The 13,620-nt window shown below is 40.5% G+C and overlaps 1 protein-coding gene across 1 annotated transcript in view; it reads left to right on the forward strand.

Annotated features, from left to right (window-relative positions):
• Window positions 1-8,694: 8,694 nt before the first annotated feature.
• The window catches only part of LOC107197615 (fidgetin), a 33,919-nt gene continuing 28,993 nt past the window's right edge, over window positions 8,695-13,620 (forward strand). Inside the window, exons 1-2 of the mRNA XM_022673475.2 lie at window positions 8,695-8,900; window positions 12,667-12,689. Coding sequence (XP_022529196.2) covers window positions 8,893-8,900; window positions 12,667-12,689 — 31 coding nt within the window. The 5' untranslated portion in view covers window positions 8,695-8,892. The remainder of the gene's footprint in view (window positions 8,901-12,666; window positions 12,690-13,620) is intronic.

A 13,620-nucleotide genomic window follows, 5' to 3' on the forward strand; every position in this document is an offset into this window, starting at 1 on the left:
GCGTGAACAAGCAAATCAGTCTCCTCTGCTGAGAAGTGCAGAAGCACTGCACCGTTAAAATACCAATCCCCCAAGTTAGAATGCACCTGACTATTAAAGGGAATGGCAGAACACACCCATGATTAATTAAGAGAATTAATACATCCCTTTTGTGATTTTTGAGCCATGCAAGACATACTTTTTGAGTCCTCACAATACCAAACACACATATTAAATGTCCTAAATGAAGCTGTGCGGTTGATGGCTCATCTATAGATTTGATATAATCTGTAAGTCGGATAAAATGTTCTCTTGTTTAATTTAGACTATCTAGTTAGGGAACAATTTGACAAAATTGCATTGTAATATGTATGAAACTCTGAAATACTGATAGCTAGTTAGCTAGCTGTTATCATTCATAGCCAGCTATACTGAAACTGCTAACAAAACATGTTATATTAATTGCTTTTTAATTCATATTTTGATGTACTATATTGGATACTTTGGCATTGTAAGCAACACTAACATGTTAGTCATGTAGCTCCTTTGAAACACTTCCTGTGGTTTTACTTGCTTGTTGTCTGTGCATTGTGCAATGTTTTTTGGTTGCACAATTTGCCCAGCTTTCAAGTGCACAACATGGCAAATGTAGCACTTGTGCAATGTCTGCAGCTGTTTGCTTTCCCTATAATTACGTCACATTTTTTGCTGAAATCAAGAAAACGTTGTCTCTGCAAAAGGTTTGCTAAGTTTTTTTTTTTTTTTTATTTGTGTTGTTTTGGTATGAGTGGATCAGACACAGCAGTGCTGCTGGAGTTTTTAAACACCTCAGTGTCACTGCTGAAGAATGAGAATCTAAAGCAGTGGTCGGCAATAGGCGGCCCGCAGGCCAGATGTGGCCCGCAAGCATGAAACATCTGGCCCATGAGGTTGTTTGAACTATAATGAACGATAATAAAAAGCAAGCTTTTGTTGGCATTCCTCACGTCTCTGCGTGACTTAAAGTTCCACCTGTTCTCATTTTTCTGCCCGTTTTTGGGCTCCCTATCTCTTTATGAGGGCGTTTTTTTTCCGGCTGTGTCCCAATTCGCTAGCCGGGGCAGCGATAGTGTATTTAACTGTGACCCTGATGACACGGGTTCAATCCCGTGTGAGGAGCGATGTGTTTATATATATATATTTTTCCTTTCTTCACCTGCTTTGAGATCAGCTGTTCTGCAATTGGATTCAACAACCCTCTGGGCTGGAGAGCTACTAATCTCTAACACTCCATCTCATTACACTTCATTTTCCAAAACAGATTTTTTTTTTGTGTCCCACCATGTAATGGCTTGGAAAATATCTGGCCCATGGCCAAACTTAATTGCCGACCCCTGATCTAGAGGATGAACAACACAAACTGTTCAGCGACAGATACAGAGCTTCTGTCTGTGGCTTTACATCTACAAGGTGGAGAAGCTAGGTAGGAGTATCTAATAGAGTGAACAGTGAGTGAACACAGTGTTTAAGAACTCCTGATTCTGATTCACTGCCAATACCACTACAGTGCTAAGAATGACTCCTGTGAGGTCCTGGTCATTGTAGAACAGGGTGAAATAGAAGGACCAAAGTCTGTATTTTAGAACTATAACATGTTCTATATGCTTATTGTAGGTAAAAAAATGGGTAATGTGTGTAGAAATGTGGAAACATGGAAAGAAGGTGATCATAATGTTATGTTTGATTGGTGTATGTGTGTATGTGCATGTGTGTAAGGAAAAGACTAATTAAAAACGATTCAAAATGTCAAGTAGATATAGTGTCCCCCTTCATTCCACCTATTCTCTCCCGCAGTTCTCCCTCTGTTTCCTCCTCGCCACCACCTGACACCCGGGGCAGCGTTCCGCTCACTAATGCGCAGAAATATTCATGATTTATGCTAAACTTGAGCCTCTCATGCAAAGCGATGAACAGAGAAAGAGAGATGAGTGGATGAGTAATTAGTCGAATCAGAACGGGAGGATCCTTGGAGCTTCTGTTATATTAAATGGTTCCAGTGTCGTTCTTCTCTTTGCGAAGGCACCTGGTGAAGGTCCTGCACTGAAAGGTATTGGGTGGTCCGTGTAGGTGGATGTGATGTGGACGTGTATAGGAACGAGTGTTTGGTCTCAGACTCACCTTCTGTATTCCAGCGCTGGGGATTCATCAGTGAATAGGCTTTGAGACCCAGGCTTTGGCTGGTGAACTGGCCTTCAAGGCTAGAAGTGCTTATGAAGGTTTGTGAAATGCCAGCATGAAAAAACACAAAACACACAAAGTAAAAGTGGTTTATACAGTAAAGTATTAAACCACAGATCAGAAAAAGTTGGGACAAAATGGAAAATGCAAGGTAAATTGATTTTTTTTGTCTGCTCAGCCTTATTATTATTTTTTTATATATATCCAATTCAGCATTTCATTCAGGTTGGATCAAGGTTAGATCTTGTTTTCACCACAAAAAAACTGCTCCAGAGTTTGTTTGGGACTAGACCAAAACCAGTGCAGCTCTCTTGTTCATTCTTTCGCCAATCACAAGTTATCCCAGGCAATCAGAAATATCTGTTTTGCTTATTAGAAACTTTTATAAATGAGTGAATGAATAGGTCTAACAGTATTTCTAATAAAGAAGTGTTTGATGATTTTAAATAGTAAAGAAAGTGTATTAATATCAGGCCCAATCCTATTTCACCCTATGTCCCTACCATTTAGCTCCACCCCTCTGTTTTGATGGTTCACCTCTAGGACTAAGGTGTCTAGGTTCTTGTTGGGATGGCCAACAAATGGCCAACAAACTAAGATTTTTCAGAGACAAAACACAAAACTGAGGGTTATGAGGTCATATAAAAAAAAAAACATATGTAGTGTTTTCTTTGTTAAAAAATATGATAAAATGCAAGAAATATACCTGAACATACCTCAGTTCCAGACCACCATGCTCATCAGTGTAGATATATTGACAAGCTCTGTTCCTATGTAAGCGCAGATGCAGACGCAAGGCTGCAAGAATGTTTGCGGGGTATAAGATAGCAAGGAGCATCGTAACATGCCTTGCACAGGGTGTAAGATAGTGCCCTTTAATGACATCAATATGGTCTTTGATGTCAAGCTCTACATTACAGAGTTACTACATTTACCATTACCACTTAAATATTTACTGTGCAAAACAGAAGCCTGATGTTAACAGACTATTAAGGATTATATTTTCAGTAGTAAATGATAACATGATCAGGATGTATCATCAGATATTAAGGAAACATGCTGAGTGAAAGCGCTGGCAGCTCTTGTCAGCAGCACTTCAGCCACGTTCCTATTTGGACTGTGCAGTACGTCATGGTATCTGTGTTTGTTTTGTCCTCTGACTCCACCTGCTGCTCATTCCAAAATTTTAACTCCACCCCTGAGGTGGCCAATACACAACAGTGAGTGGTGCTGCAGCATGGAAGCTAGCAAGCGGGCTGGTTCAGATGAAACCTTAGCTAATACACAGCCTAAAAACCTTGACATGTCTCAAAAAGCCTCAGTGACCAATGAAGGAATAAAACAAGAGTACATATTGGCAGTGAGTTTGGAAGTTTCTCTGCCTCTCCTACCAGCAGCACCTGACCAGTCTTCACTGGCTTCGCTTGACAGCAGTGAGGGCAGGTCAAAACTGAGATCTAGATCAGGCTGCAACAAGATAAAATGGTAGGCTACTCAAATATAGATGTGTATGGTATCTGCTACACACTATGCAGTTATATTACTAGGACCTGCAGAGTAGTAACTCCAACTCTAGGGTGTGTATTTTTGGAGCAGTGGGATTTTTTTCGTTATAACAGGCTCGTTTTAGGCTAACGCAGACAGCAGTGCTTTAAGCTAGGTTAGCTAACTACGCGTGAAGTTCACATGAGTCGGTTCATGATGTGAAAACAATAAAAACAACACCAAACATATTCATTAGCTGATTAACTTATAGAGTATGACTTGTCGTTACTTGCTATGGTAGAAGTTACTGAACTCATCTTGCACTGGATTGTGTAGATTCAGCCTGCATAACTTGGCAACCCGAGTGAGCTTTACATCTGGGGAGGGGTGGTTGAGCAGACAACTCTCTGTGGAATTTTGAAATTGAACTGCTGTAGCTATTTCACACGCTCGCTCTCATTTCCTACTGAATGCTCCTTTAACAATGTCCACAGGTACAAATTAGGGATACAAATTAGTAATGGGATTGGGCCCTGAAATGTACTTATGGGATCTAGTCCCTTATGGATCCCTGAGAACCATAGACTCCAGTGCTGTTGCTGACTCTGCACTCCGCTGGTCTTTCTGCATTAGAGAAGGTTTATAAGAAGAGCCGTATGCTGGTGGGCTTTCAGCAGTGCTTTGAGTCAAAAGATGAATCTTAAGACCAACTCTGCTTTTAAATGCAAAAAGTACCAGAGTCACCGGGTTTCTGTGGGATGATGGGGGATGAATAAATGCTGTTTAAACGTGTGCTATAGGTCAACACTTGCATGCAGCAGGTTGAGTGTAAGCTGTAGGTCAACAGTGGAATCTTTACACACAGCGCGACGGCTCTCGCTTAGAACAGGACAGGTGAAAGCATCAAGTTACTATAGTTACTGCAGAAAAACAGGACAGTACAGCAGGTTTGTGGAGTTGAGTGTTTTCAGTAGGAATGGATGCAGTTCTGCACTTTGGGTCAATAGTTGAAAAAACACAATTAACATCATGTAAAATATCAATCATGATTTGTTTCTCTCTGCAATTTAAACTGAAATAACCAGTCAATTTTGACTCCGAATGGTCTGGCCATAGATAGCCCTCATCCACCAAAAGAACTTTGGTTCTGGAACTGGTTCAGTTCAGGCTGACAAGAAACTTGGTGCTTTTTTTGAACCAGCTTTGTTTGCACCAGTTTTATAACAGATTTTTGTTGGTAGAAAAGTGCCAAACCCATCACGTACACCCTGCTCACAAGACGCTGGCCTATTATCAGTTCCTTGCATTAGAAAAAACAATGCAGGAGGAATAGGAAGTCTTACAAACATTTTTCTTCTCACAATTCACCCTTCATGCTGTACCACTCTGATGACATATTAACAGTATTTCTGTACTAATCCAATTAACATAATACCACCGCTCTGTTATGCTCTGATTTCAGGCTTTTAATTATTATTGCTGTAGTCCTAACTACATCTCTTGCAGGTCCTACACCAGTCTTTAACCTGAAATGAACCCTGTCTTAAAGTTCTGTTACCTCGTTATTCCACCCCTAAAGAATCACTGCTGCTGTACATTTTACCATCTTCTCACTGGCCCTATTTTTCTTTACTTTGACATAAAGGTCCATGAATTCCAAATTTGATCTGGCCATTCAAACAGAGCTGTATTGCTGCAAATCAACAAGGAACAACAATACAATAGACAACATAAGGTGCATATGCAACATAGAGTTAAAAGACTACAATAAACCCAATAAATACAGCAGACATGAGACAATTTAACAGACAGGCCAGTGCAAACTATATGTGTGTGGTGTAGATAAGATGCAGAGATATGCAACATACTGTAACATTATGGTAGAGAATATATAGTTCTTATAGAATGAGCAGCAATTATTTCTGAGTTTAGTCCCTGTGTGAATGTGGGTGTTTGGTGGTGGGGGTTCGGCTCCGTCTCTGCGTATTGAGGAATCTGACTGCCTGATGGAAGAAGCTTTTCCAGAGTCTGGTAGTGGAGGCTCGGATGCTCCTCTAGCTTCTGCCTGATGGCATCAGAGCGAAGAGTCCTTGTGAGGGATGGGTGGGGTCTGGCTTTGCTAATGCAGCATGTGGTGTAGATCTCGGTAATGGAGGGGACAGAGACTCAGATGATCTTCTCAGCTGATCTGCTATAAGGTATTGCGAGCTGAGATGTTGCAGCTCCCAAAGCAGATGGTAATGCAGGTGGTCAAGATGCTTTTTACAGTCCCTATGTATCTACTCTCCGCAGGAAGCAGAGGTGCTGCTGGGCTTTCTTGGTTATGATGCCGGTGTTAAGGGTCCAGGTAAGGTTGGTGTTCTTCAGAATTTCCACAGCAGACTTGTTGATGTTCAGTGGGTGTTGGGTAACCTGGTGCTCTCCTGACTGAATGTGGTATCTCAGTCAGGAAATCCAGGACCCAGTTTTAGAGGGAAAAGTTTAGGCCCAACAAGGTCAATTTTTGTATCAGATGCTGAGGGATGATGGTGTTGAATGCTAAACTGAAGATAATGAACAGCATTCGAGCAAAAGCAGTCGTTGTTTCCTGGTTGGTGAGATCCAGGTTGAGTGCGGTTGAGATGGCATTGTCTGTTGATCGGTTTGGATGATATGCAAACTGCAGTGGGTCCAGTGAGGAGGGGAGCGTTTTTTGTGTGCCTTATGACCAGCTTCTCAAAGCACTTTATGATGATGGGAGTAAGTGCAATGGGACGGTAGTCATTGAGGCAGGACACTTGGGAGTTCCTTGGCACAGAGAAACAATGGTGGTGGCCTTGAAGCACTTTGACACAATAGTAGTGCTTAGAGAGATGCTGAAAATGTCTGTGAGAACATCTGCAACTGTTCTGCACATTCTCTGAGCACTCTGCCACGATTGCTGTCTGGTCTTGGGGCTTTCCATGGGTTGACTCTGTGTACAACAGCTGAGAACAGGATGTTTGGTTGTCCTTGCTGTTGTGTAGTTCTGTCCTTTGAACCATGCTCAGAAGGTCCCCTGGAAGGGAGGCATCACTATTAAAAGCAGTTGGAGTTATCTTATAGTTTGTGATGTCCTGGAGGCCCTGCCACATGTGCTGCGTGTCAGCAGTGTCCTGGAAATGGTTGTGGATCTTCTTTGCATAGGTGTGCTTTGCCTGTCTGGTGCCCCGGGAAAGCTTGGCTCTGGCTGTTCTGAGGCCAGTCTTGTCCCCTGAATTGAATGAACCTTGTCCCAGGTTCTCAGCAGCACACGCACCTCTGCAGTCATCCATGGCTTCTGGTTGGGGTGTGTTGTGATTATCTTGGAGACAGTAACATTATCAGTACACTTGCTGATGTAGACAGTCACTGATTCTGTATACTCCTCTAAGTTAATGGATTCACCCGATTTTGCAGTCAGTGTGCGCAGAACAGTCCAGGAGAACATTGATGTCTCCTGGAGGCCAGTTTGTCACTTGCTTCTGTTCTGATTTGGCACATCTGATGACCAGTCTGTATGCTGGGATGAGCATCACAGAGATGTGATGCCCTGCATGCACCTACAATGTTTGTGTAAACAAGTTTCAGCATGTAGGGCCTATGGGTTGCAAAGTCCACATGTTGGTAACAGTTGGGCAGCAGAGTTAGTTCAAGTTACTGTGGTTGAAGTCTCCTGCAACCATAAACAGTCCATCGATTCTGAAGGTTACTGATGGTACTGTACAGCTTGCTCAGAGCAGTGTCAGCAAAGTCCAACAGAGGTAAGCGGTAGCTGGAAACCAGTGTAACGTTTTTACACCATTTAGTGTTCATGTAAACACACAGGCCTCCTTCATGTGTGTAATTCAGACAGCTCAGAATTAAGTTTCAATGGTTTCTACTAGTGCTGGGCAGTATACGGGTTCATACAGTATACCGTAGGGGAATTTAGAACCGGCATGCATTTTTCTCATACTGCACTTGTCTCATACTGTAGAACAGCGGTGCCAAAAAAGCACGCTGGGACAGCTCGCTAGAAAACGCTAGCCAGTTAGCATAATAAGTTTATGCACGGAAGGCTCAGCAATTTATACTTCTGCGTCAAACCTGCTAATGAGGTCTTATTCCTTCATATGTTGTGTAATTTTGTGGGACAAAGCAAACCCAATAGTAATCATAACCTTCATTTAAAGTCTCAGTTTTTATATTATATTTACTCCTTACAGTACAATCAGTCACAAACTTATATAAAAGCCCAATCATTCCAAAATATTTAAATAAATAAATAAATAAATAATAATTAAAAAAAACGTGATATACCGTAAAAACCATCAGAATCTTGAATAATACTGTGATATACTGTGTCATACCGCCCAGCACTAGTTTCTACTTACTAAAACAACGTCGAGTTTAAATCAGACTCGGGCTCAAAATGACAGTTTATGGGGCGGGCAGGTCAGGCTTTGACAGAATGTGCACAGGCTCGGGTAGGGTCGGACTGGATTTTTTGGGATCGATCTAAACTCTACTGTCCAGTGTTTAAACTGGAGTGAGAGAAACTAGCTGAGAGAATAAGGGGAAAATAAATGATGCGATTTCATTGCCTTATTATAAGCACATGCCCTGTAAAATGCACACTGAATTTTGAGAAGCTTTACACTGTTAGATACTTAAATTAGACCAGATGATAAAGAATGTTCATAGTAGTTTGTGTGTCTGATTTGAGTCTAAATGATTCTTTTTATTTTGATTTGACACAATCACCCCTCCTGGGAACTCTCCTCAATTTCATGTACAGTCCGTGTTTTGTTTAAAGGGGAGTGGTGGGGCTGGGCTCGTTGGTTAGATTAAAGAGGAAATTATAGAGTTAGTGAAAAATAAGAAAAAGAGAAAGAGAGAAAAGGGGAAGAGCGATGTAAAGGTAGGACAAAACAGACAGAGAGAGAAAGAGAGAGGGAAAGAGAGAGATTGGGAGTTTGCAGTGGAGCCTGTGCGCGTGCGCAGTGCGCCCCCCTCCCCTTGGCTCCCCAGTCGCGAGCACCGTGCTGAGTGAGCGCGTGTGGAAATTCCAACATGGCAGTGGGCGCGCGCCCTCTCCCCCGCGCTCCCGCGCACTCGGACGGGCTTCGGAGAGCGAGCGCGCTGCACTAAACATCAGCCTGAAGCTCGAGCGCTATTCCTCATCCTGCTCCTCGCGCGCAGCCGCACGCCGCCGACGCGCGCGCTCCCCGCATGAACAGGTAAGAGTTTCTTTCTCTCGCGCGGAGGGAGAGCTGACCGCTGACGGAGAGAGGGAAGGAGGGAGGGCCGGGGCGGCGCGCGGACACTCGGACACTCGGACACGCGCTCCGCAGTGAGAGAGAGAGGGAGTGAATGAAGGGAGAGAGATAGAGAGAGAGAGGTGGACTGAGACCAGAGAGCACGAGCGCTGTCGCTGTTATTATTCACAGCGCGCGAGCTTTTCACACAGTTTAGAGTTTAAAAACAAAGTAGCAGCGAAAACTAAAATCATAATACAGCCGAAACCGGCAATCTGCGGGTTCAAGCACGACCCTCCACTATCATCATCATCATCAATACTAGAACATCTAGGCTAATGATGATAAAGCGCAATAAGGTCTTAACCAGTTTTAGGCTAATGAACACAGAGTGGACAAAGGGTAGGTAGAAGGTAATCATAGTTATATATCGTGAACTTCCTAAAATAATCGCCTAAACCGTTTTTTTAGTTTTTCAGGAAACACACAAAAAACATGACAGTTTTTTGGCTATTTAAAAATTAGCAGTAGATTAATAGGATAGTTTATCATACAGTCAAGCAGTAGAACCAACCAGAAACAATCCTAATTCAACATTTACAAAATATTGATTAAAAAGACAAAAGCAGTTAATATTTTCATATTTTAACAGCCACAAATTGTAGAGCATTTATAGCTAGCTTTATGGATTTAGCTATTTTGCAGACTAAAAATGCCAATAATAAAAGCCAATAATTTGATTAAACAACTATGCAGTATTTATAGCCTATATGCTTTATTAATAAGAAGTAAACTTTACATTATAGTAAAATTCTCATCTCTTACCAGTTGGGGTGGACAAGCCCTGAATTATGGAAATCCGTACAGTGAAGGTAGCCACCATCTTGGAAAGCTATTTAAATTGCCTAAGTCCCATTTTATTTTTGATTTAAGCATAATAAATTAGCTATAGTCACACTCCTGACATTCAGGCTATTATCCTAAAGGACTAGAATATAACGATCTGATCAGCTGAGGGTGTAGGAGATTTTACCACAAGTGGCCGGGCAACATCATGAGGAGATGATTTAGGGAAAAAAGTCAGTTTTGCCCAAAAATGTTTTAGGAAGTTGTGTGCAATACAACTTTGTATGCAATGTATGCATCCACTCTGTCATGCACACAGGGTGGACAATGACGGTGGACAATTTTAGCAAAAAATGGCATTTGATGAAAACGTGGTTGACGTGGAGTTCATGATGACTTTGTTCTGTTTAAAAGACAAAAAGATTTAGATTTTCAAAATGTATTTTATTTACCTTGATATTTTACCACACCAGAGTGAACAGCTTAAGTTTTAATTCGGCTAAATTAGAGCTGAGCAGTAAATCATTATTTATTCATATCATAATAAACGTTCATAACGTATTGACAGTATGCTTCTTTACGAATATCAAGGACATCATCAGATATATGCTTAAAGAACACTGAATCAACTGTACATTTATTTACAGAGTGTAAAGAATTCAGTGTAATTACACAAGATGCATGAGTATTTGAATAGCAGAATCTGACTTTTGCTCATTTTGTCTATAAATCAATAAATATCATGATATATTAGTTTTACCATATCACCCAGCACCCTCAGCGTGTGATGAAGTACACCACAGAAAGTGGCTGGATATACTGTTCATATTAATATCAGACATACATTGTATCGACCGAAAGAGATATATTGCGATATAGATTTTACCCATATTGTCCAGCCCTTGGCTAAATATGGAGACAGTATAAGAAAAATACAGTATAAAATTACTATCAACATTAACACCTGAACATGCATCAAGTGTATTAAGTCGTTTGAAAAAAAAAAAAAAACAGTGTGAAGGTTGTGATGTCACTGATGTCAAAGGTTACTTTTTACTTAAAGGGGCGCAGTTATCCAATGATTACAGATGGGACAGGGAATTCTTGGAAACTTGAAAACACAGTATCTACTGTATATAAATATTCAAAAGAAAATTGTGATTTTTAACAACTTAAAAAAAATTATTAACCAGGCATTACATGACAAAAACCCACCCTCACACAAAAGAAAACTGTATTAAATATACAACATTCTCTAAAATAAAGGTTAACTAACAGTCTTCTATATTTGTAATCATGTTGAAAAAACTGTATTTTTACATTGTTACCTCTGTTATTTTTTTTGATGCATGTTCATATTCATTTCATGCTTATGTGTTATAACATGTTTATACTTTATTTACTTGAACTTATTTTATTAGTTTATTGTTGATATTGTTTTTGTGTTTGCTTATTTTTTTGTATTGGGTTTAGCATATATTGTATTATATTATATATTGTATAGCTAGCAACATAGGACCTGTGTCCTGTCCTGCTTGTAAAATATTTAATTTTATTTGATTTGTAATTCAAAACATTTAAACAAATAAACTTATCTGCGACAAATATTTTTCAAAAAATAGTATGTACACTAACCAGATATAACGTTAAATCTTTCTGTCTAGTATTGTGGTCCCTCTAGTTCCACCCAAACAGTTCTGACCTGTTGAGGCGTGAACTCAACAAGACCTCAGAAGGTGTTCAGTGACATTTTGACTAAAGACTAATGTTATAGCAGATCCTGTAAATGGTGATGTGGGCGGGCACTTTTGGTAGATACTGACCACTGAAAACTGAGAAAACCCCACAAGACCTGCCTGATGTTGCTGGAGATGTTCTGACCCAGTCGTCTAGAACATCATGTTATTTCAGTTCTTGTCAAAGTGTCTCAGATTCTTATTCTTTCTCTTATTCTTTAAGAACTGTGACAAAGAGCCACTGGAACCAGATCATCAATGTTATATACTTTCCCAGGCAGTGTTTTTAATGGTTTAGCTGATCAGTGAATGTGTGTGTGATGACTTATTAACCATTTATTTAATGTTTATTTAGTATTTTAATTTAAATGATCCCGTGAATAAAGCTAATTTGAATTGAATAAAAGAGAAAGAGAGAGAGAGATGGAGGTTTAGAAGGACAAAGAGAGCTTTAGAGAACTACAGTAGTATTGAAGTGTGGCCTTGTTGTCCTTTATCTCCTTCTCTCTTCTTTTTTAATAACTCTATCTCTCTTCTCTCTTTGTCTGCCACTCACCATCTCTCTCTCCCCTTTTTCTACATCTTTTCTTTTTTTTCTTCTCTCATGCTTTGTTCTGCAGGTGTGCTTCTCCATCTTTCTTTTTCCCTTTTATTTGTCCATCTATCTCCCACTTTCTCATACCTTTTGTTCTGTTAATTTATCTTTCTTTTTTCTTACTTTCTTTCTTTTTCTTTCTCTCTTCAGTTCTTTCTCATATTGAGTGTTGATTCAACACTATACAATCACTTTCCCTCTACCACTCTATAATTCTGTCTGTTTTTAAAATCTCTCTTTCCTTCTTGCTCGCCTTTCTTTTTGTTTCTCAACATCTCTCACTCTTTTTTCAAACTCTGTTTTCTGTTATTTCATTTTCCACTATTTTGTTCTCTTGTGTCTTTTCCTTCCTTTTCTTTCCCAATTATTCCCTCATCTTTAACTCTAATTCTTTCTCTAACTCGCTAGCCCCTTTTTATCTTTCTCTCCATCTTTCTCTCTCTTTCTTTCTTTTTCATTCGTCATTCATTTAAAGTGTGTGAGAGATAGTGTGTTTGACAGAAATGTTGTGCTTGCTCTGATCTGATTTCTTTTTTCTGTCTCTTTCTTTCTCTGTCCATCTCCTGTGTAGCGACATGATGAGCAGCGTATATGGTAGGTGTGTGTGTGTGTGTGTGTGTGATTTGTTTGTGTGTGTTCTTCATTGCCCACTCGTTGCTGGCAGCTCTGCATGTTGGGAGTGCTGTAAGAGGGGCTGCGTGTTGTGTAGTGGTGATAGTGTGTAGTGTGTTAAGTGGTGTGTGTGTGTGTGTGTGTGAGTGTGTGTGTGATATAGTGTAAGTTTGGGGGAATCGGGGGCCACATGCTGCCCACTGGATTGCGGTCACTTTACTCACACTTGTTTTTTCTCTGGATCTAATTTCTTGTCATGTCCAATATTTTATTCATAGTGTGAGCGAGCCTGTGTGTGTGTGTGTGTGTGTGTGGGTCCGGGTTGGGGCTCTGATGGTGTTTTTCTGGGCGATGGATGGGAGGTTATGGAGCTCAATCATGTAGTGCAGGCGGAGAGATGGAATGAAGGCGGAGGGATGAAGCGAGAGATCCACAGAATTTGGATGATAACAGCTTCACTAATATTCAAACCTCTCTCTACCTCTCTCTCTCTTCTCCTCTCTCCCTCTGGCACTCTATCCATCTTTTTACTGTATCTGTCTCTCTCTCTCTCACCCTGTGTGTCTTTCTCTCCTTGGTTCTTGGTATTTCTATCACTCTTTCTCTGTAGTTCCTTATCTTTCTCAATCTTTCTTATCTTTCTCAATCTTTCTTATCTTTCTCAATCTCTCTAAACTTTCTGTCACTCTACCTCTATGTATCCAGCCTTTCTCCCTCTATCACTCTGTCTGTTGCTAACACTGTTTCTGTGGTTCCTTCACCCCCCTTCTCCATATCTTGCTCTATCCTCATTATACATAATGTTTTCTTATTATCTCTTCTTTTTGTTCGTCATGCTTTCTCCCTCATTCTCTTCTTCTTTTATCTTATATCTGTTTCTGCCTCTCTTTTCTTTTCTGTCTGTCGATCCCAA

The sequence above is a fragment of the Astyanax mexicanus genome, chromosome 5 (genome assembly GCF_023375975.1).
Source record: "Astyanax mexicanus isolate ESR-SI-001 chromosome 5, AstMex3_surface, whole genome shotgun sequence".
Lineage (NCBI taxonomy): Eukaryota > Metazoa > Chordata > Actinopteri > Characiformes > Acestrorhamphidae > Astyanax > Astyanax mexicanus.